Source organism: Apostichopus japonicus, chromosome 23 (genome assembly GCF_037975245.1).
Source record: "Apostichopus japonicus isolate 1M-3 chromosome 23, ASM3797524v1, whole genome shotgun sequence".
In the NCBI taxonomy this organism is placed as follows: domain Eukaryota; kingdom Metazoa; phylum Echinodermata; class Holothuroidea; order Aspidochirotida; family Stichopodidae; genus Apostichopus; species Apostichopus japonicus.
Window position 1 is genome coordinate 5,217,322 of NC_092583.1, and position 27,662 is coordinate 5,244,983.

At 35.4% G+C, this 27,662-nt stretch overlaps 1 protein-coding gene across 10 annotated transcripts in view; it reads right to left on the reverse strand.

Annotated features, from left to right (window-relative positions):
• The window catches only part of LOC139965076 (uncharacterized), a 122,803-nt gene extending 99,740 nt beyond the window's left edge, over positions 1-23,063 (reverse strand). For 8 of the 10 annotated variants that reach the window (XM_071967267.1, XM_071967270.1, XM_071967271.1 and 5 more), the window contains exons 1-4: positions 22,906-23,063; positions 7,519-7,658; positions 6,852-6,987; positions 1,543-1,628 (exon numbers count right to left, since the gene is read on the reverse strand). In XM_071967267.1, the coding sequence (XP_071823368.1) occupies positions 1,543-1,628; positions 6,852-6,987; positions 7,519-7,628 (332 nt within the window). In that variant the 5' untranslated portion in view covers positions 7,629-7,658; positions 22,906-23,063. Of the gene's footprint in view, positions 1-1,542; positions 1,629-6,851; positions 6,988-7,518; positions 7,659-16,067; positions 16,245-22,891 lie in introns of those variants that run through there. The other 2 variants (XM_071967264.1, XM_071967265.1) reach the window with 2 other exon arrangements.
• Between the last annotated feature and the right edge of the window lie 4,599 nt (positions 23,064-27,662).

The following is a 27,662-nucleotide window of genomic DNA, read 5'->3' on the forward strand; positions in this document are numbered from 1 at the left end:
AGCGTGACTTTTGGAATGACAGCGTTCATAGATTTTCTCTCCAAATCAATTTCTATGTCTGCTTGATCTGTCATCTACAAGATACAACAGCCTATCAAGTGAAACTGATAGAAGGAAATGACTCTGTCCTTTCATCCAAGAAAAGCAAATGTGAACATCTACAGACATGAACCTAGGAAGAGATTTCATGTCATGTGTATTGAATTGCCAGAAATTACGATGCGAAAATATGATTTTCGAGACCCTTAAATTGTCTACATGAACTACTGTACACAAATGTCTTCAATACCATATATAGGGATGGTACACTGGTTCTTCTACATGAACTACTGCACACATGTCTTAATTCACAAAGTGAGTAACCAATTAATGACAGTGTCTGAGTACAAGAATAGGGAGTTGAGTAATATGAGATATTGCGATGCAAAAAGGTAACTATTTGTGATCAGAATTCTTGGCTCCATCTTGACTTCAATTAATTTCATTTTCATTGTGAATCACTACTTGCTAGGTTCTGTAACCATGGCTGCTCCAAGCAATGATAACACATGTGTACAATTGTCACATATTGCTATCATCTGCTCTCCCGTTGCTATGTGACATACCAACTGCATTACATTACACTTAGCGTTCACTTCCCGAAAACTCTCACATAATCATGTTCTGTTCGACCACTGCCTCCATTTTAATATTCTATTCCTGTTCCTAATTTACAAAATGTTGACAGGAAAAAAGCTGCAATATTGATAGATTTACAAGCTTCTCCAGCCATATGTGTATACACATACAAGCAATTTGTCACCCATACAGTATATGATTAATAACCTTGGCTCATGTGATTACAGAACCAAATAAACTTTATGATGAAATATTACAGCTTTCATGAATCATGGGAATATGTATTAACCTTAGTAAACAAAATGACAAGAAATACAAAAACAAACCCATATAGGACAGGAATGAAACCCAGGATAGGTATTACAGCATTCATGACGTATTGATAATGTTGTCAGAAACTGTTGGTATATATAATACATACTGCTAGTTCATCATTCACCACTGTGTTCTACAAGCTCTTCTGCTTGATGGAGCGCTAACCATTAGCAAGACTTCCAAGATAGATACTGTACATGTTTAATTGAGACTAGCTGTGTATTCAGGAAGTTTACACATTGACAGGTTGCAGGAAATCAAAATTTCACTATATACAAGGACATTGCTTTTTGCAACATAAATATGAATATGTACAAGGAAGGGAACACGCACATGTATGAAGAAAATGTTACAAATAACATTGATCGGTAATTAAAAAGGGATACTTTTAATTAATTTTATCCGTAAAGGAGATCATTTAAGAAATTTGGTGTAACTCTTATCAATATACTGTGATGATTATCATATGGAATGTACTGATAGCATTTATTCTTCTACCTATGTATCATCTTTGATCTTTTCATCCTGTTTCTCTTTGTAAGTTCCAGAAGATATATAAAAAGTTAACTACCTTGGTGCATGAAATTATTTTTCTTGATTATTACTTACCTTTGTTGGTCGCAGGGCAAGCAGATTACTTCCTTATTATCATCTTGTTGCTTCTTACAGTCTTTACAGATGAAGAAGTTGCATTTCTGGAGTTAATGACAAAAAAATCTATAAAATGAGGAAATGTTCATAATATGCATACTGTATATGATATCACAAACAAGGTTATGAAACTAGGTTATTTATCTGGCATAGTTACTTTTTCTGTTGTTGTTGTTTTGCATTTTTTTAAAGAGTAAAAATAGATTGTTAAAAAGTTTTTTTTTTTCTTTTTTCTTTTTTGTGTGTGTAAAAGTTACTAAAGGATGATATTAAACCAACTAAGAAATTGAACTATATATATGCTTTCAAAATTGGAATTGAACAAGACACAGATCACGCAGCAGTCTATAACACTAAAGCTGTCTACATATGGAACACTCATTACTCTCCACTGTGTGGGAAGTCTAATGAACAACCTGCATGTGGGAGTAATGCCTAAGTTGTGGCAACATTTTATTCATAAATTAGTAACTAAACTTTGGAGGACATTGACTTGTCTGGTGATTTCTTACTTTATCATATTTGATTTAAGTAATGACATTTCAGAATATTTACAAGCTATGCCAGAAGTGTGTTGTTTGTTTTTAATGAGTGTGTTTTTGAGTTTTGCAAATAGACCTTGTTATCAATATGTGTAGTAGAATATTTGAATATTAGAGAGTCAATTAATTTCAGTCAATTCCTACTACTGTATCATGACAGTGTTGTCATGGAGAGGATGAGTTCAATCCAGACATGTCATGTGAGTACAAAGCCCTGCATAGGAGTACAGAAGATTGTAGGCTACTCAGGTACAGACTTGAGTACCAGTACATACTTGAGTACTACAAGTCTGTTTTCATTATATCTTCCATATGCTGGACATTAAAACTCATTAGTATGGCCACATCATTTAGCTTAAACTGCTTAAAAAATTCACAGCTTCCGAAACCAACCAAGATAATCAGAGACACAGAGTACTCACTTACCCAATTACGTGTCCCCCTAGAGGAAAAGTACTGTGATGAAATCTGTAGGAGGCTTCTTTAAATTTTAATAAAGGTTGACCATTATTTGATTTGAGGGAAATAACGGAAAATCTTCCAGCATATCTTTGTTAATTTAGATGTTGTGTAATTTGTTTCTTCAAGGGTAGGAATAGCAAGACAGCCATAAAAGTAACTGAGGCACTGAATTTAGAATTCTCTTGAGATTCTTTTCCTCTGGTGAGATTGCCAACTTTGAGAGGACATATTGCCAACTTTGAGAGGACATATTGCTAACTTTGAGAGGACATATTGCCAACTTTGAGAGGACATATTGCCAACTTTGAGAGGACATATTGCCAACTTTGAGAGGACATATTGCCAACTTTGAGAGGACATGACTGAAATGATCCTGCATCAACTTGTCATCATTACTGACATTTGGATATTCTGTCAGGGGTATCAACATTTGTTGGTCTTGTAGACAGCAGTTCATAGAAATTCACGCACTTGTGAATGTAAAATGTAAAACATCCAGAATAGTTCATGTTCAGAGTTGACTTTCTTTGACTTGAAAGTTGTATGCACAGCACCAGGTCAGGAGAAATGTTACAGGCTACAGTAATCCAACATGTTTTGTTGCTTTCTCTCAAACTATGTTTACATATTATATTGACATAGGAAATTTCTTTGTATCTTATGATGCTTATACAACCACTGATGGTAAATCTGAAAGAAAGGCCACTGTCATTATATTACATGGTAATAGAGCTACCATACATTCATACCAAATGCCCTTAGCAGAGATCCACCATGCCCTCCATACCAGCTGCAGTTAGCCCAAAGCTACAATAATGTCCTTCATAACAAGTCACTAACAGTAACCTACAGTAGTACCTAACATACATTCTGTTCTACTTTGTATACTATTTCATTATTATCTGCACTCAAGAGGAGTGTGAGATTTGCTGGTTATTAATCCTTCAATTCAATCACCATAAACTTCCAATCATAGTTTAGTTGAAAGAGTAAACATCTCAGTTTAATCAATCAATTAAGAGAAGCAACCTGAGCATGGCAGAAAAATAACATTTATCTCCAACAGACTGCTGGAATCTAGAAATTATAATTAACCAAAGATTGATGGTAGGATTCTGAAGTATTAAAGTTTGCAGAAGCTATATATCGATTTTGTCTACAGTTCTGAATGTTTCTCCATGAAGATACCTCATAATACTAACTTAAAATATTAACTTGGTCCCAGTATATGCTTCAAAGAAAACTGTTGCGGTTATAATAAATTTTTGGCTTTTTGCAGACAGAAACCATTCTGACAGTTTCTATGAAAGCAAAGACTGTAGCGCCAGAGCAAACACAAGAACCATTGAGGGCTGCCATGTCTGACTGTAAAGTTGTTTTGGCTGGTGAAACAAGACAGATTCCTTACTGAAGAAGGGAAACTCAACGAATGTAAACTTTGTCTACCTGCAAACTGTATGAGTTGTCTAAGATTGACGTATTGTTTATAGTAAAACTGGCTCTAGTTAAACAGCTTTCGCTTGAGTGCTGCGTACATTACATTACATTAGTTATTAGTCACTTGGCGGGCAGGCTGAGAATCAACAGTGCAGTCTATATGACAAATCATGGCCAAAGACGAAAATACTCCAAATGTTTCAACAAAGTAGCAAAGAAAACAGCTTAGAAAATGTTAATTAAAGCACAGTAGATGTTTACAATGAAACAACTTTGATGTTTTCAGATCATCTATTTTAGAACAACTTGTTCAGGGAAATGTTTGAAGGATAGGTGTATATCGAAATGTTTTTGCAGATATTTGGAACACATACTGAATTCGTCACGGGCACGACCATGTATATTTCTGGGTGGGCTTTAGCCAGCCAACCCCCCCCCCACCCCCATGGCAGCAAACAGTACATTAATATACAATACAACCTAAACAGTTAGAAATATTTCAACATTTCTTCAGAAGCTGCAATTTGTCCACCTGACTGATAAATTTAGAATTCCTGCTTGACAAGAAAAAGACCACTTCATGAGATAAGGTCTGCCTAGATCATCTTTGCATTTATTTGGGTGAATTTTCATTTTCAACACTTAACAATCTCATGCAACTCACAAGATATAGTTAAATGTAATAACTAAGGTCATAAAAAAAAGGAAGTATCTTGAACATTTCCATGAATAATGCTAGGCCAAACAGGGTCTGGATGCAAAAATATTCAGAATCAAATTGAGTTGCATATAAATATCTAGGTGGTAATAGTCTAAACTGATAAGTTGTAACCTGATTTTGAAGAATACTTTGTAAACTGTTTGATAAAATTGCCAGAATTGATGACTGGCTGCTTCTTTAAGACCAAAGTATCTCACTATGTCTCGTTATCAACTTTCAATCCAGGCAAAACCGCAATAAAAAACAAGTTGCAGGTACAACAATTCATGCATACCCTATATTAATTAAAGGCTGTATGCTTCTCTTATTGATAATACTTCAAGGTAGTTCTTTAATTAAGTTTGTAATTAGTTAATCAAAGATACCACTTAAAGGAGACACAAACTCAGTCAGCATTATTGGTGTATGTGAGAGAGGTCACTGTTATGAAACAATTGTTTATTTTAATGAAGATGGTTTTGCCAATGTCTTCTAAAATATTGATCCTCTCAACATGACCGAATGAATGCACTGGTTGTAGATTCAAATAAGTTAACATTCTACCTTGAAAATATGAATGAAAATCCAAGGGTATGTAAACGGTTTCATATCTGAGGGGCACTACATTAATTAAATTAATTGCACCAGATTTTTCTTAACTGTTTGAGGGAGCTGCTCTTCACAATGATTGGCTATCTGTTTCTCTGTAATATTGATTAAAATGTCAAAGGTGATGATTGAGTTTCTCCAAATTTAAATTTAGTTTGTGTAATAACTTACTGTATGCTTTAATAATCTACTAAAAGTATCTTGAGTGCTTAAAAAGTAGTAGGCCTATTTGAAGTATGTTTTGAAGAAGATTTCATTAATATAATCCAAGTATCTTTCAGTGTATGCGATGATGCGCTCCTGAGTCGATAAATAATAGCAGTTATCTGCCCTCCCTGACAGGCCTACTGATTGTATGCAATGATACATAGTCTCTGAGAAAGAGATAACCTATTTCCAGATTCCTTCTGTGATCCTTGCAAAAACACGCAAGACCCAATTATCAAGAGTGATTCATTTTACTTCAGTTCTACTCTCTTTCCAAACGCAGGTGCTATTAAACAGAATGGAAAAATCATTAAATGGTCAACTGTTTGCAATCTTCTCCTCGCGCTTCCTTACGCCGCACTAATAAACAACTCGTACCACTCCTTCATTTGGAATAGTAATGTGATTAGCCACAGGCTGTTACAATAATTTCTTGTGTTCAGCGACAAAGCACATTTTACCCTTCATGGGGAAGAACCAACGACGTGTAAGATTTATATTTTATCTAAGACGTTTGACTTTCATCATTTAGCGAAGGTACGGTGATGTAAAAAGGTGGCTAAAACTGCAAAAGCTGGAGGGGGAAAAAAAGACACCTAATATTCAACACTGGGTTAAACTAATATTATTTGCAAAGGTTACAAAGTATTGATAAGGTTTCTATTTCTGCAAAACAGGTGTCATTTCGGTAGGATCTGTAGGGAACTAATGGCAAATGAAATCCAATTGGAAAAGGGACAAAAAGCAAACACACACAATCGTTAAATAGTCTGGATTTCTTGTTTTTTTCAGGAAATAACTTATCAGGGAAAGAAAACTTTAGCAAAGTGCTAATATGCAAGATGGTCAAACTGTGATACAATTAGAACGTGTAAATCACACTACAAAAACCAACTGGATTCCACAGGATGAAAACAAACTAAAACAGACAAGGTGTATGTATGACTTTGGAATGGTTTCCTAAAATCTTGGAAGTTAAGGGATTTGGTTGGAGATAGAAGTGGGTTGTGACCCAAAGGTGGGTCATAGGGGATGATACCGCTGAAAAGAGGGTGAACAATTTTGTAGGTTAGCTATCTGATCAGAATGCACATCAAGAGGAGATTGGAGAAGTAAATCCTTATCAGTTTAGCTAATTTATGATTAATGAAATTTCGTAATCTCCCAATAGCCATGCTGCAAACTTTAACTTTGCACCTGTGGCAGAAGATATCACTGGACGGAACTAAACTGATACGACCGCTCCTGCACGATGCATTTATCATCCTTTAGATCAGCGTTGGAGGTCAATCTGGACTAAAATATCTTACCTCACATTTCACTTTTTTGTTGAAAATAAGTCCAAAGGTTGAAAAGCAGCAGATACAGTGTTTCTTGTTGAATTCCAGCTGTCGAGATAAAACCAGCCTCTTTTGAGCTTCGTTCTCTACTGCACCTTGGATTTTGCTGCAAAACAAAGGTATCAGTTTCAGAGTTGTTTGCAACATTCAGCTGGACTTTACAGAAAGCCAAATGACGTTTCAGAAATGTCATTGATCTGAACTTTACAGACACTGTGATGCACAGTATATCATAAAACTTACTGGTTTAGAAATTTACTCGTTCCTGGCTTACCTGTCTCCTCACAACCTGTGAGGAGACAGGTAAGCGAGGAACGAAGTTAATATGTTAAAACTATACAGTGTGTTTTTATATGCTATGAGAATAATAAACACCACGGTAATAATGCGCCATAAAATTTCTGAACTTAGATATAATTTCTTGATCAACTAACTAATAAACTTCCCCGTCAAAATCCTGAAATAGACATTAAACTCAGAAGAGCTTTCTCATGGCTTTTACCATCTGCACAGTTTGCAATTAGCTGTGCAATTTAAGAGAAAATAAAAGTTCTAAGAACCATATTTGGACAGAGTGCAAAGTACTGCATAAGGTCATCTTATTAATATTGTTATGTAAATTTATTTCGATACTTACATAATTCGGTCTTTTTCATTCTGACGAACATTGAAATCCCTTTGAATGACCGCCAAAACTTGTTTGCATTCTTCATCGGATAAGTGAGAGAGGTTTAGCTTGCGACCCATCCTGATTGGCTAATTTGTTGAATATTATAACTGAAATAAAAGTAGTAATTGTAAAAAGATCACATCACCATTAAACTCTAGGTTTCCTATTAGTTTGACCTAATATATATACTGTAATGCTAGTCATGAAGGTGTGAGTATTAGCACTAGTGCTAACCCCAAGTATTAAAGGCAAACGTCAGAGAACTGGTAACTTTAATTGAATTCAAGCATATTCTAATCATATACAACTTCCCCAATTTTCCATTAAATTTCTGAACTTGCACGGTCAACTTGACATGTAATAATATATTAATTATATTACACAATAGAATAGGGAAATATATAATTTCCATAGCCTTTAAGAATTGTCAGTCCAATTCGTCAGTTCAAATGGAAATGATTTGAGATTATTGCGAAGGAGGGATGACTAAATATGCATCACCATGAAGATCTACTCTTGCTGGGATACTTCAAATGCTGGTATATATTCTTAGCCATTTTTAAATGAAGTGTATGCCTCTTATTCATCATCACTAGAATTAATTGAATTTTCTTTCCTGCAGCGAAATTCCCGAGTGCTCCTCATGGGTCCTCCACCCACACCATTAGACTTAGAATTAAAAACACCTCATCCACTCAGAGCCCCAAGGTTTCCAGCAAGACCTGTTGCAATCTGCAACTCATAATATAAGATTGTATGCTGTTGAGTCAACACAGAAATGAAGTCAATTTTGCGCTGCAAGTGAGGAAGAACCAACTGATGGAAGGACTGTATATTCTGCTACACTTGCCTGAAAGTACTCTAGTACAGCCATGACAACATCACAATAGTCAGACAATAATCAACTAGGTCTTATATTGATAAACTTAAAGCAATATGCTGAACGTACTCTGTAACTACAGCCCTATGACAACATCATAATAGGTTAGGGAAGAGTGAACTACGTCTTATATTGATAAACTTTAAGCAATAGGCTAAATATGCTCTGCAACTACAGCCATGACAACATCGCAATAGGCAGACAAGAATCAACTAGGTCTTATATTGATGAACTTAAAGCAATATGCTGAACGTACTCTGTAACTAGAGCCATGACAACATCATAATAGGCAGTCAAGAATCAACTTGGTCTTATATTGATAAACTTCAAGCAATATGCTGAGCGTACTCTGTAACTAGAGCGATGACAACATCATAATAGGTTAGGGAAGAGTGAACTAGGTCTTATATTGATGAACTGAAATCAATATGTTGAACTTACTCTGTAACTATAGAGCCATGACAACATGGTAATATATGTTAGGGAAGAGAGAACTAGGTCTTCTTATATTGATAAACTTAAAGCAATATGCTGACCATTCTGTGATACTATAGTTCAGCCATGACAACATTCCAAATGGTAGAGGAAAATTCAACTAGGATTAAGAGTGAAAATGTTCTGTAACAACAGTCATGACACCATTGCAATAGGGGGAAAGATTAATCAATAAAAATTTATCAACTTATCAATTGATGAACTTATATAGCAATTTGCTGGATATTTATGACTTTATATTTATCAATTAAAGCAACATGCTCAATAATAGAAATTAATTCTATAGGCAGAGGAATGACAATGTAACAACCAGGAGTACTTTGTATTGACAATAATTACATCATCTGATAATATAGTAAAATTTTCTTCATTGTTTAAAACAAATATTACATTTTTAACCAACAGCTGTGCTGGTTTGCATCAGACAAGGCAGTATATTGTATACAATTACCAATTACAATCTTTTAGAAAGTATTATTCTTATAAGGTCTTGCATAGAAGCAACATGAAACATCTTTTCCATTATGTAGTAGTTTGGCTGTTTTGCAGAATTCTACTTTATAATCTGTTTATATTAACTCAATAATACTATTAATTAAACTGGACATAGAAGTAGAGATACATTTTGCATCACTCATTCATTCACTGTGTTAAGTATTAAAAGTGTTCCAGTGAGTACAGTTTCCCTATATATATAAACCCATATCTATGGATTCCATTATTATATATACAAAATTTAAGTTGCTATGTCTACACACACAGAAGTATTGTATTTGAACCTCTATAATGTAATGTAAGAAAAAAAGTTGCTTTCTCAGACATGTATCAGATCAATTTTATACAAAACCACAACATTTTGTGCACTACATAATGAACTCTATGAAATATGATAAAATTATACCACATGCTTAAAACATTTAATACAGCAGTAATATCTGCCAAGTTCCGGCTAAATTTCTCTACCTAAGAATTATCGCTACTGGCAACCCACACAGTGGATCATATGACAAGGCTGGGACACACTCCAAAGCACAAATATATGCATGCATAATTAATGAAGCACAAAGCATAGCTTTCCCATCTGTGAACTGCATCTCCAGATGAACATGTTTGCAGGGCTAGTGATATTATTGAGAAGGTTGTATACTGTACATCTGTTTTCTGCAATTTTGACCTTTAAATGATGCAATCTTAGAAATTATTAATATTAATACATGAATATGTACTAACTGTATGTATACATGTAATTTATACATGCACTAAAATATTTCTTTTACCAAAAAGGAAAACAACAAACTTGAAGAAAATTCTTCAGAATAATTGCTATTAAATCAATCGTTTATTTCTAGTAGCTAAGAGCATTAAGGGTATAGGCACACAAATATGAGAACCTTTGCTGCAATGCTATTTAAGAGCCTTTACATGTATTAGATGGACATACTCTTTAATACAGCAATGTACACATATTTTCCCATAGACTGTGTGATATTTATGTGGAATTTAGCTGTCCTTAAACTGATGTAAAGAACTATTATAATCTCCTTTTGTCATACTTTTACACAAATTATCTTATCTTGGTGCAAGTCAGCAGACGTAACATCCTCTTTTTGATGAAATATGCAAATTGTTCATGAATAATGCAAGTATTTTTAGAAAACAAATGTTTTAGGTTCTTTGTTTCTCTCAAAGGTGACAGTTAGACGAGTTAGGCATGAAGAAAATGCAGCACAGTAGCACACTATACAGTGATGTCGTGTTTTAACAGAAAGACTATTATAAATTATGCAAAATCCATTCTGTGCTTCCTTGTTTGTAAAGTGACATATCAGTGTTCTGGGGATTATTATTGTACATTATAGAACGAAAATGATGTGCTGTAGTAAACACATAACAACAATCTTATTTCTTAGAATACAAAGTAGCAAATTCCAATTTTAGGTAGCTATTGCTGACCAAACACAAATTAACATCATATTACGTAAACGATAAATCATTGGATAGCTGAATTGAACTGCACACTTGAGTCTTGACGTCAATTAGCCTATTATTGTGTTTAAAAAGTATTGCAGGTACATAAGACAATAAAGGCCAGCAAGCATCATTTTTACCTAAAAAGAAATGTCACTGTTAAGGACCATTTTAAACCAAGTGAAGTCTGCCTTTTCTTCTCACTCCCTTTGTCTTTCTAATTAATTACACTTGAGGGATGTAAGTGGTGCATTTTAGAATTGGACTGTCAGAAACTTGTCTCCATGATTATACGCTTGTGGAAGATTTGTTCTCTTTTGTAGTTTCATTCTGAATTTCTGGTAAACTTAAATTATCCAACGTTCTCTATAAAAGGTTATTCCTCCATTGGTACTTAATTTATATATCAAGAAGCATAAGATTTTTCAAACTAATTTAACAATGATTATAAGTCTCTTCCTATTGTTTGACAAAACACAATTAAAGCAGCAAGTTTGAATCAACTGAGTTCAGCTGGTAGATAAAATAACTGTAAGTGTAATGTAAACATTTGCTTAGTAGAGATCAGAGGAAATATGGATATATTTAACAATTTCTATGAATATAGATGTGCAGCTTATTTCACTCTGATCTGCAAATTTACTTCATAGATTTGCCAAATATTACTCCAAATAAGTCTTTTACTGACCGAGCTATTGTTAAACAGTCTGCATGTAGATTGCTTTCACAAAAGAATGTTAATGATAAGTTTAAAGTAATTTAAAATTCCAATAACTTGTCAACATTTCCTCACCCAGGCATTTCCTAAAGTATTAGTACTGTAGCTCTACACGTACAAATATGTATATCCATTCACCTACAAATAAGTACAAGTAATGTAGATCCATACACGTACAAATAAGTAGTGTAGATCCATACACGTACAAATAAGTAATGAAATAAGTAACCCACGAGATATTAAGCAAAGTATATTGCAATTTATAAATAATTTAACCATTAATTGAGGTGAATATGTCTGAACTATAAGTCAACAAGCAGATTAAGACTATTTCAGGACATAATAGTACAAGTACTGCATATTTCAAAACTTGAAAACTAACTGGGTGTGATATTCCCACGGAAGAAAAACCATGCATTATTACATCCTTAACATTGCTAGTTGTACATGTATAGTACATTGCATAATGTAGGCTGTATATTGTAGACATACCATTAAGTTCATACATTGTTTACAGTAACTAGTATACCATATTCTACAGTAGGCCTACATTGCACATACTGTATAGTAAGCATACAGTATACTTATAATGTATTCACATTATTTGAGCGTTTATTATATATTATCATATAAATTGACTTTTCCAAGCAAACCAATCATTGATTTTTTTTTACAATTTGTAAAGATGAAAAGACTGTTACAGAAAGCAATGAAGTATACTTGCTTAGTATGAATGGTCTCAAACCTTGGCTGAGATATACAGTTCAAACAACAATCCAAAGAAAACGATGTACAAGAAAAACAGTTGCAGCTGAGGTTCTTAAAGATGAATTATCAAAGATACGTTTCGAGAAAAAGAGCTCTTTCAAATAAAATATTTCTGAGGAAAAATTTAGTATTAATTGGAAGGATATTCTTGTGTTGAACTCAACAGGGGAGGAATGAGGGGTGGGGAAAATGTGAGGAAGGCATGGGGTCTAGTTGGAGATGCAGTTGGTAATGTCAACAATTATTTGAGTTACATATTAACATAACAGCAGCCATTAAATCATGTTTTATTGTGTCAAAAGGAGTTGTCAACATTGATTGACATTTGAAGCATTACCAGGAAAATATAAAATTGTCTTAAAGAGAATGTTTTCTCATTCACTTAGCTTGTCAATTTTGAGAGTTAAAGTTTTGGTCAATTTGAGGAGATCTGAGAACTGTTCAGCATATTATAACAACATAGTATTAAACATGTGAGAGCTAGTCTTGAGTGAGTCACAATTTTGAGCATGCACCACATTTTCTTAAAGAAACTTTGTCTTCAGGCGCGTAGCCAGGAATTTGCCAAGGGAGGGGCGAAACTGTAGATTTGGCATTGCAAACTATCTAAGCGTAGCGCCACCATGGTTGGCACGAAGCGTAAAAGAAAATTTTGGCTGAAAATGCCTCCTAGATCGCTGGAAATGGCACTTCCCAGGCCTTGTAAATTGCATCTTAGCACTTTCTCTTTTGAAAATACTAGTGATATCATAAAAACATTAAAAAAAATTTTTTTTAAATATGCTCAAGAGGGGGCGGCTGCCCCCTTCGTCCCCCCCCCCTTGGCTACGCGACTGTTTGTCTTGCAGCACTGACCAATATCTTATGCCATGAATTCACTCACAACTGATACATTCTAAATTATCACACATTGTCTGCTGTTCAAAGTATTGCATTAAACATGATTTTAGCATCCTTCACAATGATACAACACACTACGGTATGATACAATGACAATATTTATGTTTCACAATGTATACAACAAACTAATGTGATGAATGCATCACCCAAATAGTAATACCATGGAGGGTATGTTTGTTGTTTCCTCTCTAGCACATGAACAATCATTAATTAATGAACTACTGCAGGCTATGAGTTTATCTCCAGTGTCTCATTACTAAATCAGTAGCAAATGGCTTCCAAACATCCATTTTATTTCTTTTTTTCTAACTTTTGCATGACCAGCTGCTGATCTCCATTCCACAATTTAGAGTGACATTAACTAGTTCCAATGCCTTCTTCAAAAGAAGTCATCATTCCGTTGGCAACAAATTGTTCAGTGCTCACCTTACACTGTGCTTGTATTAGAACAACATAGATATGCTTACAGTATGTGCACTCAGTCTATGCTCCACTGCATGATTCTGATAGGGAAATGAAAAAACATTGCAATCCGACACTTTTAATGTACCACAAATTTGCAATTACTAAACTTTTTTATGGTAGGCAATCGTATTGTAACCGTGTCACATGTAATATGCAACAGTCTCATATAAAAACAGTCATTTTACACAGTTTGTTTTTGGGGTTAAGTTTCAGTTTTATACATGTATACTAAACTTATATTTAAGTTGTGTATTAACTACCCGCAGTAAGGTTTTATTTCAAATACTGAATGAAATATCAAAACTTGATTTATTTGCTGCATAATAATTGTTGGTAATATTATAGGGATGATACAACTTATAGAATAAGAAAGAATTACAGGTATTGCTCACATGTATGCAGAACTACTGTACTACATCTAGGTCTGGAGAGAAAATACACAATGATTATTCTGGCTAATACTCAGGTGGCTTTGTAGAATTTGCGGCCAGACACGCCCTAAAAAACGCATTTAAGTTGTTATATTTAAGACGTGTAAAATACAGCATTGTAAGTACAATTTTTGCATATTATTCAATTCAGTGCTGCACAACATGGTGCACAGATGTGTCATCCATGATCACTTGCTAACATTATTTATGATACTTAAATTAAGTTCTAAATTGAATCCTCACAGGCATGCTGAGAGGTACAGTACTATAGTGGGAATTATTTAAGGATGTTGCAGAGAGGTACAGTACTATAGTGGAATTATTTAAGGATGTTGCAGAGAGGTACAGTACTAAAGTGGAATTATTTAGGATGTTGCAGAAAGGTACAGTTCTATTGTGGAATTATTTATGGATGTTGCAGAGAGGTATGGTACTATAGTGGAATTATTTAAGGATGTTGCAGAGAGGTACAGTCCTATAGTGGAATTATTTAAGGATGTTGCAGAGAGGTGCAGTACTATATAGTGGAATTATTTAAGGATGTTGCAGAGAGGGTACAGTACTATATAGTGGAATTATTTAAGGATGTTGCAGAGAGGTACAGTACTATTGTAGAATTATTTAAGGATGTTGCAGAGAGGTACAGTGCTATAGTGGAATTATTTAAGGATGTTGCAGAGAGGTACAGTACTATTGTGGAATTATTTAAGGATGTTGCAGAGAGGTACAGTGCTATAGTGGAATTATTTAAGGATGTTGCAGAGAGGTACAGTACTATTGTGGAATTATTTAAGGATGTTGCAGAGAGGTACAGTGCTATAGTGGAATTATTTAAGGATGTTGCAGAGAGGTACAGTACTATAGTGGAATTATTTACTGACACATATAGTGTACTGGGAACGATAAAATACCTGGGTTTGAATTCAACCAAGGCTGCAAGATTCCTTGTTGGTCTGGATCCAAGATGATTCCTTAGCCTATAAATTTCTCACAATTATTATAAACAGTGGCCTGACCTTTTGTATACCTGTATGCAGGAGCTCTTTTCCAGACTTAGAGTACATTGTAAAATTATGATATTCACATTACCCGCATCAAGGGATGATAAAAATGAATACAGACATGGATACTCCAGCAAATTAAAGCAAGATGGTTTATAGTATCATATTGTACATTGGGTTCAATTATATACTGTTTCAAATTCTATGCATCACGTAATAAAATGCATTCAGAAAGAAATTTGCAGCATGTTTCGTAATTTATATCACACACCTACAGTAGAAATAATATTTAATAAACACCGGGACAGTACTTCACGGATAGGCGCCCAATTTGATTTGGGGGGGGGGGGTGGGGGGCTGTAACGACTTGCCCGAAAAATGAACCAAAATTTTTCGCGCTCCCCGCGCATTTATCATGTTACTGTACATTTATATAGGCTTTAACAGTAGTATGGCAAATAAGTTGGGCAAGCTAAGAACTTTATTTTAATAACCTAGGAGATTTTTTTTAAACTATTAATTTTCTTTAGCTACATCATTTCAATTTATTTTCTTTCAGTAGGTCCCCGAACAATTCTCAGCATATTGTCCGAATTTTCACAAAAATATTTGGTTGGGAGGCTGCAGCGCCCCCCCCCCCACTGCCTCCTACGCCTATGTTCACATGTAAACCTGACAAGTTCACTAGATATGGTGAACTCACATATGGTGAACTCACATATACAGTGCATACCAAAGGCAAGGGTATAGCTTACAAGAAAGAAAATATTGAATAAGTAATCATGTGGTAATCAGTTATTTCTACATTAAAAATTAAGCAAATCTACACCTTAGTTAGGTTACATTTCATATGCATATGCTTTCACTTACTTCAACACTATGTAATTTACCTGAATTAGTCAAGAAGCAAAGATTTCAGTCCAGTAGTATGGTTAATCAGACTGACATGTATCTTGTAGTACTTAGTGAGGTGATAAGCCACCTTTTACACAGTTGATGAGTTGTAAGTGATCCTATTAAAGCTTGCTTTACAAAGGTCAGGCCAGTTGATATTTACACCAACTGTTTGATTAAACCCATGATATGCATTCATTATTGACGAAGGCTCTTCAACTACTACAGTAGGTTCAGTAAGCCTAGAAGATCAAATTCTTCTACAATGCCAGATTCTGCACTACTAGAAACCCTTAATTCAGTAAGAATATTCATGTCATTTAAACCATCAGGATAATGAAGGAAACTAGTTTGCCAGATATGAGTTCATAGTTCATACATAATCATTTGACTGTATTACAGGGTCATACAGATACAGAGCAGCAAAGTTTTAAGGACCTACTGTATGGGTGGAACAGTTTTTGTTCAGTGTTTGCATTGTGACAGAGGACAGAGTAATTTATATGAATTACAAAGCAATATGAATTTTGAATTTTTGATTTACTCACACAACCAGTCATCCATCAGACCGCAACCACCCAAGCTGACTTTTGAACAGTAATTTGGTCGTCTGGGACCACTATTTCAAATTTGCCTTACGATACAGTATGATGTTAAGTCACTGTAATTGATATAAGTAACAGTACAGTGCACAAATTGCAGAATCTTTAAGCAATATTGTTAAGAAACATACAGTGTGACCTACACATCATCATGCAGATGTACTAATTCATTTTACAGTTCATCCAAATTTAAGTTACTTCTACCATTGCATATGTATAACCGAAATCTCAGCACTTTCTGAAAATCCTTCCTGTGGCCGTACCCTTGCTGACGATGTAGTCTACACTTTCCACCCAATATACCGTACTGTATGTACATGCATATAGTGAATGAATAGCAGCCTCATTAACCTATTGCTACTGAACAGCCTACAGTTCTAAAATCTACATACAATTACTGTACACGTTTGTATGTTGCAGTAATTCCTCTCACAATGTATTTATCGAATTTTGCAGATACCAGCAAAAACAGTCTAAGTTGCAAATTTGGCTGTTTAAAGCAGCTGATAATGAAGGTTGACTGTCACTAATGTTTCACAGTTGAACCAAACTTTATGTAGAAGTATTATTTACATAAAAGAACAATAAAACCAACAAAAGAGAATCTCCATAATATCTTGGCAACAAACAAATGCGAATTCTGTGCATTTAGGCCCCCCCACTTAGGCAGGCGCGTAGCCAAGGGGGGGCGAAGGAGGCAGCCGCCCCCCTTGAGCATATTTTTTATATATTTTTTTAATGTTTTTATGATATCGCTTGTAATTTCAAAAGAGAAAATGCTAAGATGCAAACATACAAGGCCTGGGAAGTGCCATTTCCAGCGATCTGGGAGGCATTTTCAGCCAAAATTTTCTTGTACGCTTCGCGCCAACCATGGTGGCGCTACGCTTAGATAGTTTGCAATGCCGTTTCTATATAGCTCTGATAGTTTGCCTACATTTTCGCCCCTCCCTTGGCAAATTCCTGGCTACGCGCCTGCCCACAGGCTCTTCATTTTAAAAAGGTGTCACTTACATACTCAACAAAAGAACTCATCAGAAATGTTCACACTTTTGAAAAAGTTATTGTACTCACTCATGTGGAATTCATATAGACATCAGCTTCATCACAGTTTTAATTTACTCTTGTGTTTTACAATGTTTAGGACTTTTGACTTCTGATAACCCTCAAATTACCTTTTGAATTCACAGTTCAAAAAGGTGCATTTCCATATGATGCCTGTCCAAGCTTTACCTTTGAATTTATCATGTTAACAAGTTTTTCCAGCCATTCACCTCTCTTTCACCTCAAGTGGGCTTTGAAATAGAACAAAAAGCTTCTTCATTACTAAAAGTGGATGCACATACCAAGGTTGATGATCATCCAAGCTTTACCTTTGGCATTATCATGTACACAATGATTTGAGATTTTACCTCTGTTGACCTCATCTAAGGACCTCATCTAAGGACCTCATTTAAGGAACTCATCTAAGGACACTGTGTTCTTTTTCTTACTATGTAAGTTCATAGCTTTACTTTTGGATGTCTACCTTTACCACAATTTCCAATTTGACACCTGTTGACCTCAAATGACCTTTGACCTGTTTAACAGGAGTAACCAAGAATAACCAGATATTTATCATCACGAATGGCTTTTAAAACTTATTGTTAATTTCAATGAATTCGCTCAGTATGATATGCATTTGTTTGAAACCTATCCATCCACACTAACATTATCAGCATTAATACAGCACAATAGTTATGTTAATAGCTTGGCCATTAATTTTACAATCAAACTGCTATTGACATACTAGTAAAATACACAAATAATTCAATGGAAGATCACACCATTAGTAGTCCACTGTGGCATCATACTGTATATTGTTGTTGAGAGTCTTCACAATAGATACAGCTTTGTTTCATATTGTAAAGGACTGTTCTAAGACTATTTGGTTCAAGGTTGTCACATACCAAACAGATTATATCCATTCATAGAGTTATTTGTAGTGCAGTAGTTATAATAAACAAGGCACATAATTAGAATAAAAACTTTAGTACCATGTAGACCAAGTTCAAATCGAGCATTAGTAAAATGCATTTCACATGCCCAGATGTTAAAGAGAGAGAAATTCCAAGAGCAAATCTAATGCCACACAATATGGTTGTGCAGAATGGCAAATTTCCTCCATGCAGCCACTGAAACAAAAGGATAGCTTTAAAGACCAGTTCCAATATTACAGCGACTAAGAATAAGCATTCTTATCCGGGTGACTTTAAATTGACTTCAACTTTGGAAGCCAATGCTTAGAATATGGATACCCTACAGTTTGTATGGATACCCTACAGTTTGTATGGATACCCTATGTATGCATACCCTATGTATGAATACCCTATGTATGAATACCCTATGTATGGATACCCTATGTATGAATACCCTATGTATGAATACCTTATGTATGGAGACCCTGTGTATGGATACCCTATGTATGGATACACTATGTATGGATACACTATGTATGAATACCCTATGTATGGATACACTATGTATGGATACACTATGTATGGATACACTATGTATGGATACCCTATGTATGGATACACTATGTATGAATACCCAATGTATGGATACACTATGTATGGATACACTATGTATGGATACCCTGTGTATGGATACACTATGTATGGATACACTATGTATGAATACCCAATGTATGGATACACTATGTATGGATACCCTGTGTATGGATACACTATGTATGGATACACTATGTATGAATACCCTATGTATGAATACCCAATGTATGGATACACTATGTATGGATACACTATGTATGAATACCCTATGTATGGATACACTATGTCTGAATACCCTATGTATGGATACACTATGTATGAATACCCTATGTATGGATACCCTGAGTATGGATACCCTATGTATGGATACCCAATGTATGGATACCCTATGTATGAATACCCTATGTATGGATACCCAATGTATGGATACCCAATGTATGGATACACTATGTATGGATACACTATGTATGAATACCCAATGTATGGATACCCAATGTATGAATACCCTATGTATGGATACACTATGTATGGATGCACTATGTATGAATACCCTATGTATGGATACCCAATGTATGGATACACTATGTATGGATACACTATGTATGAATACCCTATGTATGAATACCCTATGTATGGATACCCTATGTATGAATACCCTATGTATGAATACCCTATGTATGGATACCCTATGTATGGATACCCTATGTATGAATACACTATGTATGGATACCCTATGTATGAATACCCTATGTATGGATACCCAATGTATGGATACACTATGTATGGATACCCTGTGTATGGATACACTATGTATGGATACACTATGTATGAATACACTATGTATGAATACCCTATGTATGGATACACTATGTATGAATACCCTATGTATGAATACCCTATGTATGGATACCCAATGTATGGATACACTATGTATGGATACCCTATGTATGAATACACTATGTATGGCTACCCTATGTATGAATACCCTATGTATGGATACCCAATGTATGGATACACTATGTATGGATACCCTGTGTATGGATACACTATGTATGGATACACTATGTATGAATACACTATGTATGAATACCCTATGTATGGATACACTATGTATGGATACACTATGTATGGATTCCCTATGTATGGACACCCTATGTATGGATAACCTATGCATGGATGTTTCTCATTTTCATCAGTACTGCCCTCAAATATTCTAGAAAAGTTTAAATTGGTCACCGATAAGCCAACTTGTCTCCTTCTTTTATTGAACATATTTTCTTAAAGATTACGTATCACAGTATACTACTGGTCTCAAGGAGAGAGTTTATAAACTAATGACTATATTCACCTTACCATATCATTCCCTCTGAAAGCATTTTGAACATTCCATAATCTCTGGAAACCATTTTAAGCAGTGCAACTTCCAAACATTCAGCAACTTTTAACTTGCAAGTAACATCTGAAGGCAATACTGAATTACTGCCAGATGTGATCACATTCAAGAATCTATTGGAAAAAGTGGGAAGCTAGAACATCCACTTATATACTGTCAGAAACTTGAGGCATTTTAAGCTGCCAAATTTGGAACACTGTATTATAAAAGTAAAGAATAGAGTACTATATCTTTCCATCCAAAATACACAGTCACCAAGTTTTCTGCAATTTGATTCACATCTGTGAACAGCAAACGATTGACTGTAGGACAAAGCAGGACTGTTTACTTCAATTCCACTGAAGCATACAATACACAATTATGCCAAGTTTCAGGGCATTGACTCAGTAGTCAGACTATAGCTTCCCCCTTAACGCTTATGCAAGATTTACAAATACTAGTTGAAGTTCGTAGGTACAAAATAGTACAATATCACTAGAACTGAATGCAACTGACTCTACTACATACTGTGTGTTACAATTAATATCAATGGCTTGGTATACTACAATACAAAGAATTAGATAATTAGCCTCAAAAAGATTACAGATTTTATGAAATTGATTCAAATAGCTATATGAAGTTAAAAGTTTCACAAAATGAAAACTAACAATTAAAAGACAAAGAACGATGTAACACTGGATTAAATGTGAATCAGTAATAAGGAAAACTGACATGGATATATTGAAGGTATGGCATTGTTTACCATGGCGCATACAAATGCTGCTCAAAATTACTTTCTTCATTGCAATGTTTTGGGACTAATAAATTCAGCGAACAATATTCAGCTTAGTTATGTCACAAACAACAAGTAAAATGCAATGTTCCACACGAAAAACAATTGGTAACCAATGAAATAAATGAAGAGTACGTATATATACATGACACGTCCAAAGCTCATTTCTAACAAGCAAGCTGATCGTGACTAAAAAAAAAAATAAGTTGCTGCTTCAAGAAACATTCATCGTCACAAATTTGAACCATTATTGTTTTTTTCAGCTGGAGATAAGAGAGAAATATCCCACTTTTAGGGTGAAAAAGAGGGTTCCAACCATAAACATACATTTGTTGCAATTCTAAGGATTATCATGGCAAGCTGCCAAATTTGTACATGACACTGTAATGTGATGCTGTTAACATACAACACGCAAATGACGCTTCACTTATATTATCTTATTTAAATAGCATCCACAAAAAAACAGCAATCGTAATCTTTTTTGTGGAAGAAAGAAGTTGTCCCAGTTGAACAGTTCAAAAAGATGACAAACAAACTAGAAATCAATACTAAATCACACACAGAATTTTATATGTAAAGAACATGATCATACACTAGCCTGCTGATAACATGATGTGAAAATCTTGTGATTAAAATTCAGACCCTTCACACTCTTCATGTAGAAATTAACTGCAACTGTTACCTTGGGAATAGCCCATCCTTACAACTACCATTTGAATCTTCTTTTTGCATGTCTAGCTGATTACTATAAACGGAACATAGTCACTCAACAAGCTTAAAGTGCTTCAGCTATATGTAAACAATATGGACAAAAGTACACTTTCTGGAGACAAAATATGCAGTGCAACAAAGGGTCAATTACCATCTGTCAATGCACGCTCGGTTAACCAGTCAAATTAATCTGCTCTTAGCAAGAAACATCAGACTGTATTTCCTATGATACATATATGGGATGCTGTCACTGAAGTATTTTCAGTGTTTTCTTCTATGAGCTTCACCTTAACCATGGCCTTTTCCTGTTCACTATAGACATTGCTGTATATGATCGGCATCAACACTTTTTTATCAATTTACTGTATGCATACTTGTATATTTAATTCTAAAATACACAAATGTGTACACTCCCTAGGTAGCTACAGGCTATATATACTTTATGTTATTGTTAACGTACTAAAGTATCAAAATGAATGACTATCGCTATTTGAACAGATCTAGACAAGTGAAAATGAAGCTGACAGAAACCTCATGCCTAGCTTAGGCCTACAACTAGTACAACCTTCTGTCGTAAGCTGCTTTCAGTAAGGTTTTAACTGACAATATCACTGTCTGAGCAGAAACTGCGAGGGCCGTCTTCCAGCTCCCTGCTACACAATGTAGGCTGAAAGCATGCGCCCTAAGTAACGGACCAACTTTACAATAGGAACGATGTAAAAATGAAAATCGAAAGTATCCAAAAATATTTCAACAGTTTTACAATTGATGGTAAACTACAAGAACTGACCTGACAAAACTTACCATAAATCACATTTCACACTCAAACAGACTCTTCATGAAGATTTGTACAATATCACTATGGACGTCGCCTCCTAAGTTAACTTACTAATACTACTTTCCGCTGATTGAGTTTGTTGGACATCTGTTGCTCAATGTACTGTTTACGTTTTACAATACTCGCCGCTGTTGTAGAACGAAAGACACGCCCCTTTTACAAAATGGTGGCGCCTGTCATAATCAGTTTTAGATATGTTATTTGGAAATTCCTCCCTTCTGAACGTTGATCCATATGCACGTATCACATATCTGTGGTACATATAACATGTCAACAAAAATGCTCACATATTCGAAGCCATAAAACATGCGAGATGTCGAGATATGGTGTTAGAAATTTTGATTTTTGTGAGAGCATGGAGCTATTTCGGTAATAGTTCCATGGTGAGAGTTACCGACTTATGCTAATTTTGACATCTCAACAAAAAATGGAGTTTTGTCGAGGTACCGAATAAGGGGAACTTACTGTTTTACGGAGGTGTGTGTGTGGGGGGACATGTCAATTGACGTTTTGATGAAATGAAAAAAAATGACGTTTTCATGAGATGATACATCTCGACAAGCATACATTTTCATATCTTGGACATTTTGACGATTTGGTATGATCTTGTCAAAATGTGAATTTTCTGAGGTTTGTCATTTTGACGAGTTCATGCATTTCAACGAAATTTTGACGATTTGGTATGATGTTTCGGCAAAACGTCAACTTCATATTTTTGTCACGGCAATTCATGTCCAACAAAACAATAACACGACAGTTCGATAAGCTAGCGACTTTTCGTATGTCGGCAATTCGACAAAACTCCATTTTGTTGTGGAGTTGTCAAGTTATCAAAAGTCGGTAACTTGAAAAAAAAAAAAAAAAATTTTGTCGAGATGTCAAGTTAAGACGCTGACTCGACAAAAATCAAATTTTGTCGTCTAGTGCATAAGTCCACAACTCGACAAAAATCTTCTTTTTTTGTGGAGATGCCAAGTAATTGTAAGTCGGTAACTCGACAAAAACCCTTTTTTGTCGAGGTTAGCATAAGTCGGTAACAAAACTCTTGTTGTTTTCCGTCTTGTCGAGTTAAATATTTGTCCTGTTGTTGAGTTATTGCAAGTCGGTAACTTGGCAAGAAACGTATTTTGTCGAGATATGGTATTCTAACACGGTATCCGACATGTCCCTTTATGGCTTCTGTACACATATTATCAAATCATCAACTTCCCGAGTACCAGTTTCAAAAATCCCCCTACTGATCAAGTGGGGGGACTGAGTTATTATGGAAAGGCCAGAGGCGAATGAAGGATGTTGTAAAAGATAGCGAATGCCCTAGTGTCATTGAAACTATTACCCGTCAAATGTCGCATATAAGACTTTAATTTCGATCCAAATAAGTAACTCTAAAAGCAAGATTTTGCTAATAGATAATAATGAACTCAAAAATTTCCCTGAGACTGATTTAGGTATAGGGGCTGAATCTTTATGGATTGGCCAGGTGCGAATGAAGTATTTGATAAAGGAGGAGTGTGCCGTGAGGTCTAAATCTGCAACAAAAACAGTATCTGTTTTAGAAGTCAAATGGCGGCATTCTGAGGCATACTTAGGCCATAACTTAGGTCTACATAGGCAGCTGAAGCGGACGTTTGTATTTAAAACTAGTAATAAATTACAATTTTCCAGGACTGATGTAGGTAGGGACCTGAGCCTTTATGGGAGGGGCCAGAGGGGAATCAATGATTCTATAAGGGAGGGAGTGTTGCCATGGTGACACTGATGCCGCCGCCTATATGTAGAGTGATTGGGGGTTATTCCCAAGACAAAAAAAAAAAAAAAACACATTTCGAGTTATTTTAGACGTCAAATGGTACATTCTGACGCATATTTAGAATATATAGTAGGTCTATAACTTAAGATCTAAACGCAAGGTTGCGCTAATAAATACTTACCCCTTGAAGTGATAAGCGTTGGAGCCATGTCGTGTGCCGCCTCCCCGTGAAGTGATGGGCATTAAGGACCATGTCGTGTGCCGCCTCCCCTTGAAGTGATGGGGCGTAGGGGCCATGTCCCATGCCGCCTCCCTTTGTGGTATCACCGTGTATACATTTCCTTGTGATTTTCTTATATTTCTATGTTTTTTCCAAAGTGGTGTTGTACGATTGGAGAGCAATTAGCTTTCTTGAGACCGCCCTCAATAACTGCCCGACCAACGTTTCCAAAAGTAAACCAACCAAAAGCGGTAATTTGTCTTATAATTACAACTGCACACTGTTATTGACTGGGAGTATGTATACAAGGGTGGCGTAAAGTCCCCGGAAGCTGCAACGTTTTTAGAATACAAAGACATGGCAGATAGAGGATTTACTGTAAGTTGATATGGAAAGTATTTCAGGGGACTAGAAAAGCCGGGCAGCAAAGCTCTCGGAAGCTGCAGCGTTTTTTTTTCAGATATTTCATGTTCTCTCGTAGAGAGTTCGAAACACAAAATTACATCAGAGAAGAGAGGAAAATAATTTCTCTCGAATGTATTTCAAAGCCTTATTGGGGATCAAGGTGGCCAGTCTCCGAAGCTGCAACCGTTTAAGATATTTCGTGTTCCCTCTTAGCGATCTTTAAGTACAAAAATACACGTGAGAGAGAGGAATTTAATTGCTGTATGGTGGACGGGCGGTCCAAGGGGCGAAGTCCCGGAAGCTTGAAAACCCAAAAATACACGAGAGAGAAAGAGGAATTACAGTTCTACGGAATAAATGTTAAGCAATGGTGTTGATCATGAGGACTTCAGGTGCAGATTGTTCAGATATTTCTTGTTCTCTAAAGGTACAGAAATACATATCTGAGAGGAATTCAATTTAGCATATTAAAAAACTTAACAGCGTCAGCTAGAAGTTTATGAAGTTGAAAACTCGCTATTTTGTTTTGACAATAAAAGTTAATTTCCAGAGAAACGAATTTCCATTCAGAGATTCTTGAAATTGCGTTTGTTGGTTTCTTATTATTTTTATTATTTAACCTATACTTACATATAAAAAAAAAACGATTGCCCTATTGTCATGATTTGATATCATCAAAGAAGTAACTACTGTAACATGAAGTTTTTCATTGTTGGGAAAAGTGAAATACTGCCCTCTTCAAACATTTCCTGTTGATCTATTTATTCATTTGATTCCCTATCGAAATTAAAGATTGAAGAATGCGTTCAGAAAATTTACCTTTTCGTATTAATTATAAGCTGACCTCAATTGTCCTCTAACCTCTTTAACATAATTATTAAGCGTTGACTCGTTTTGATTAGGCAAACAGGGCATCCCAGAAAAGAATTGATCCAAATTTTCCTTGATGTTTAGGTGTTTGTTTTTTCGATATCTTTTGACTGCAAATGACAGTTTTTCACCACTTAAAAGTAATATCCTTTATCCAGTTAATGTCCCAATATCCACTTCTTGATGTACAGTGTTTACAAGGTTTTTACAGTTTCACGAACTGTGACAGATATGTATCCCGCTACGAGAAGACGGGGAATGGAAACAATTTGTCAGGGTTTCTGATGAAAGCAGGGGTAGGAGCCGAGGGGGGGGGGAGGGGTACAAGGGGCACGTTCCCCCTCCATTTTTTCCCTTCAAAATAGCAAAGCCCTACTGGCAAATAAAATGTGCCCCTTTGATGAAGAACTGTCTTTTGGATATCTTAAGCCTTTGTTAATTTTAATATTTTATTTTAATTATTCACGTGCATCATAATACACCATAACACATCATATATATATTTAAGTAATATGGCCGGCCGGCTGTGTATCGGTTTATAGCAGAACGAGTGGTGGTTGTGGAATGAGAAAGTGCCCCTCTGATGTTTTTCCCCCTCCCCCCACTTTTTGGAAGCTTCCTACCCCCTGGATGAAAGCCTTCATATTTCGTCATTCTACAGCTGTTCGTTACGTAGATGACCAATCTAATCTTACACCGTTTTTCGTAGCACAGATACTCGCACATCGTGCTATTGTGTTAACCCCCCCCCCCCCCCTCCCCACTACTAAAGCTCACCAATGTTTATCCCAATCCCACAACAGGTGAAAATCAAACCTTAATTTGAGTACCTATATTGCACACATGCATGGTCAATGAAGAAGTACCACGTTGCATGTAGTGATGAGAAAATGAAACACGGAAACATGTCTAACGACACACGTAAAATCTGATTTCTGAGTGATTTTAATCTCTGTTCCTGTTTGATATTCTCTGTTTATAACATAGTGATAATGCCGTGCTCTGTGTAGTAAATATATCTGAATGACAGGAAGGGGGAGGGAGGGGGCATGAAGGAGGCCGTTGGTTTGCATAGTACGTTATTAACTCCTGATAGGTTAAGTGTATATATCTAGTATCTACACATTTATTCAGTAAATTAATGAAATCACCGAACGAGAGATTGAGAAATTTTTGAACATTTGAAGGTCCTTAGATGCGATTTGGTGCAATGTTTTGCCAGTTTCATCATTATCATATCATATCATATCATATCATCAGCGATTTTGTTTCCGGTTTGAATTATTCCTTTAAATGTTCTTTTACATATTATATCAGAAAGACAAACATAATGCTCTTTTACAATTTTATCCAGTAGGATGATTCTTGTTTATTGTCCAATGTCTGGACTTTAAACCATTTGACGAACTTAACTGATGGACATATTTAGCAATGTAATAATTATTTATAGGAAGCGCGTATCACGTACGATTGCTAGT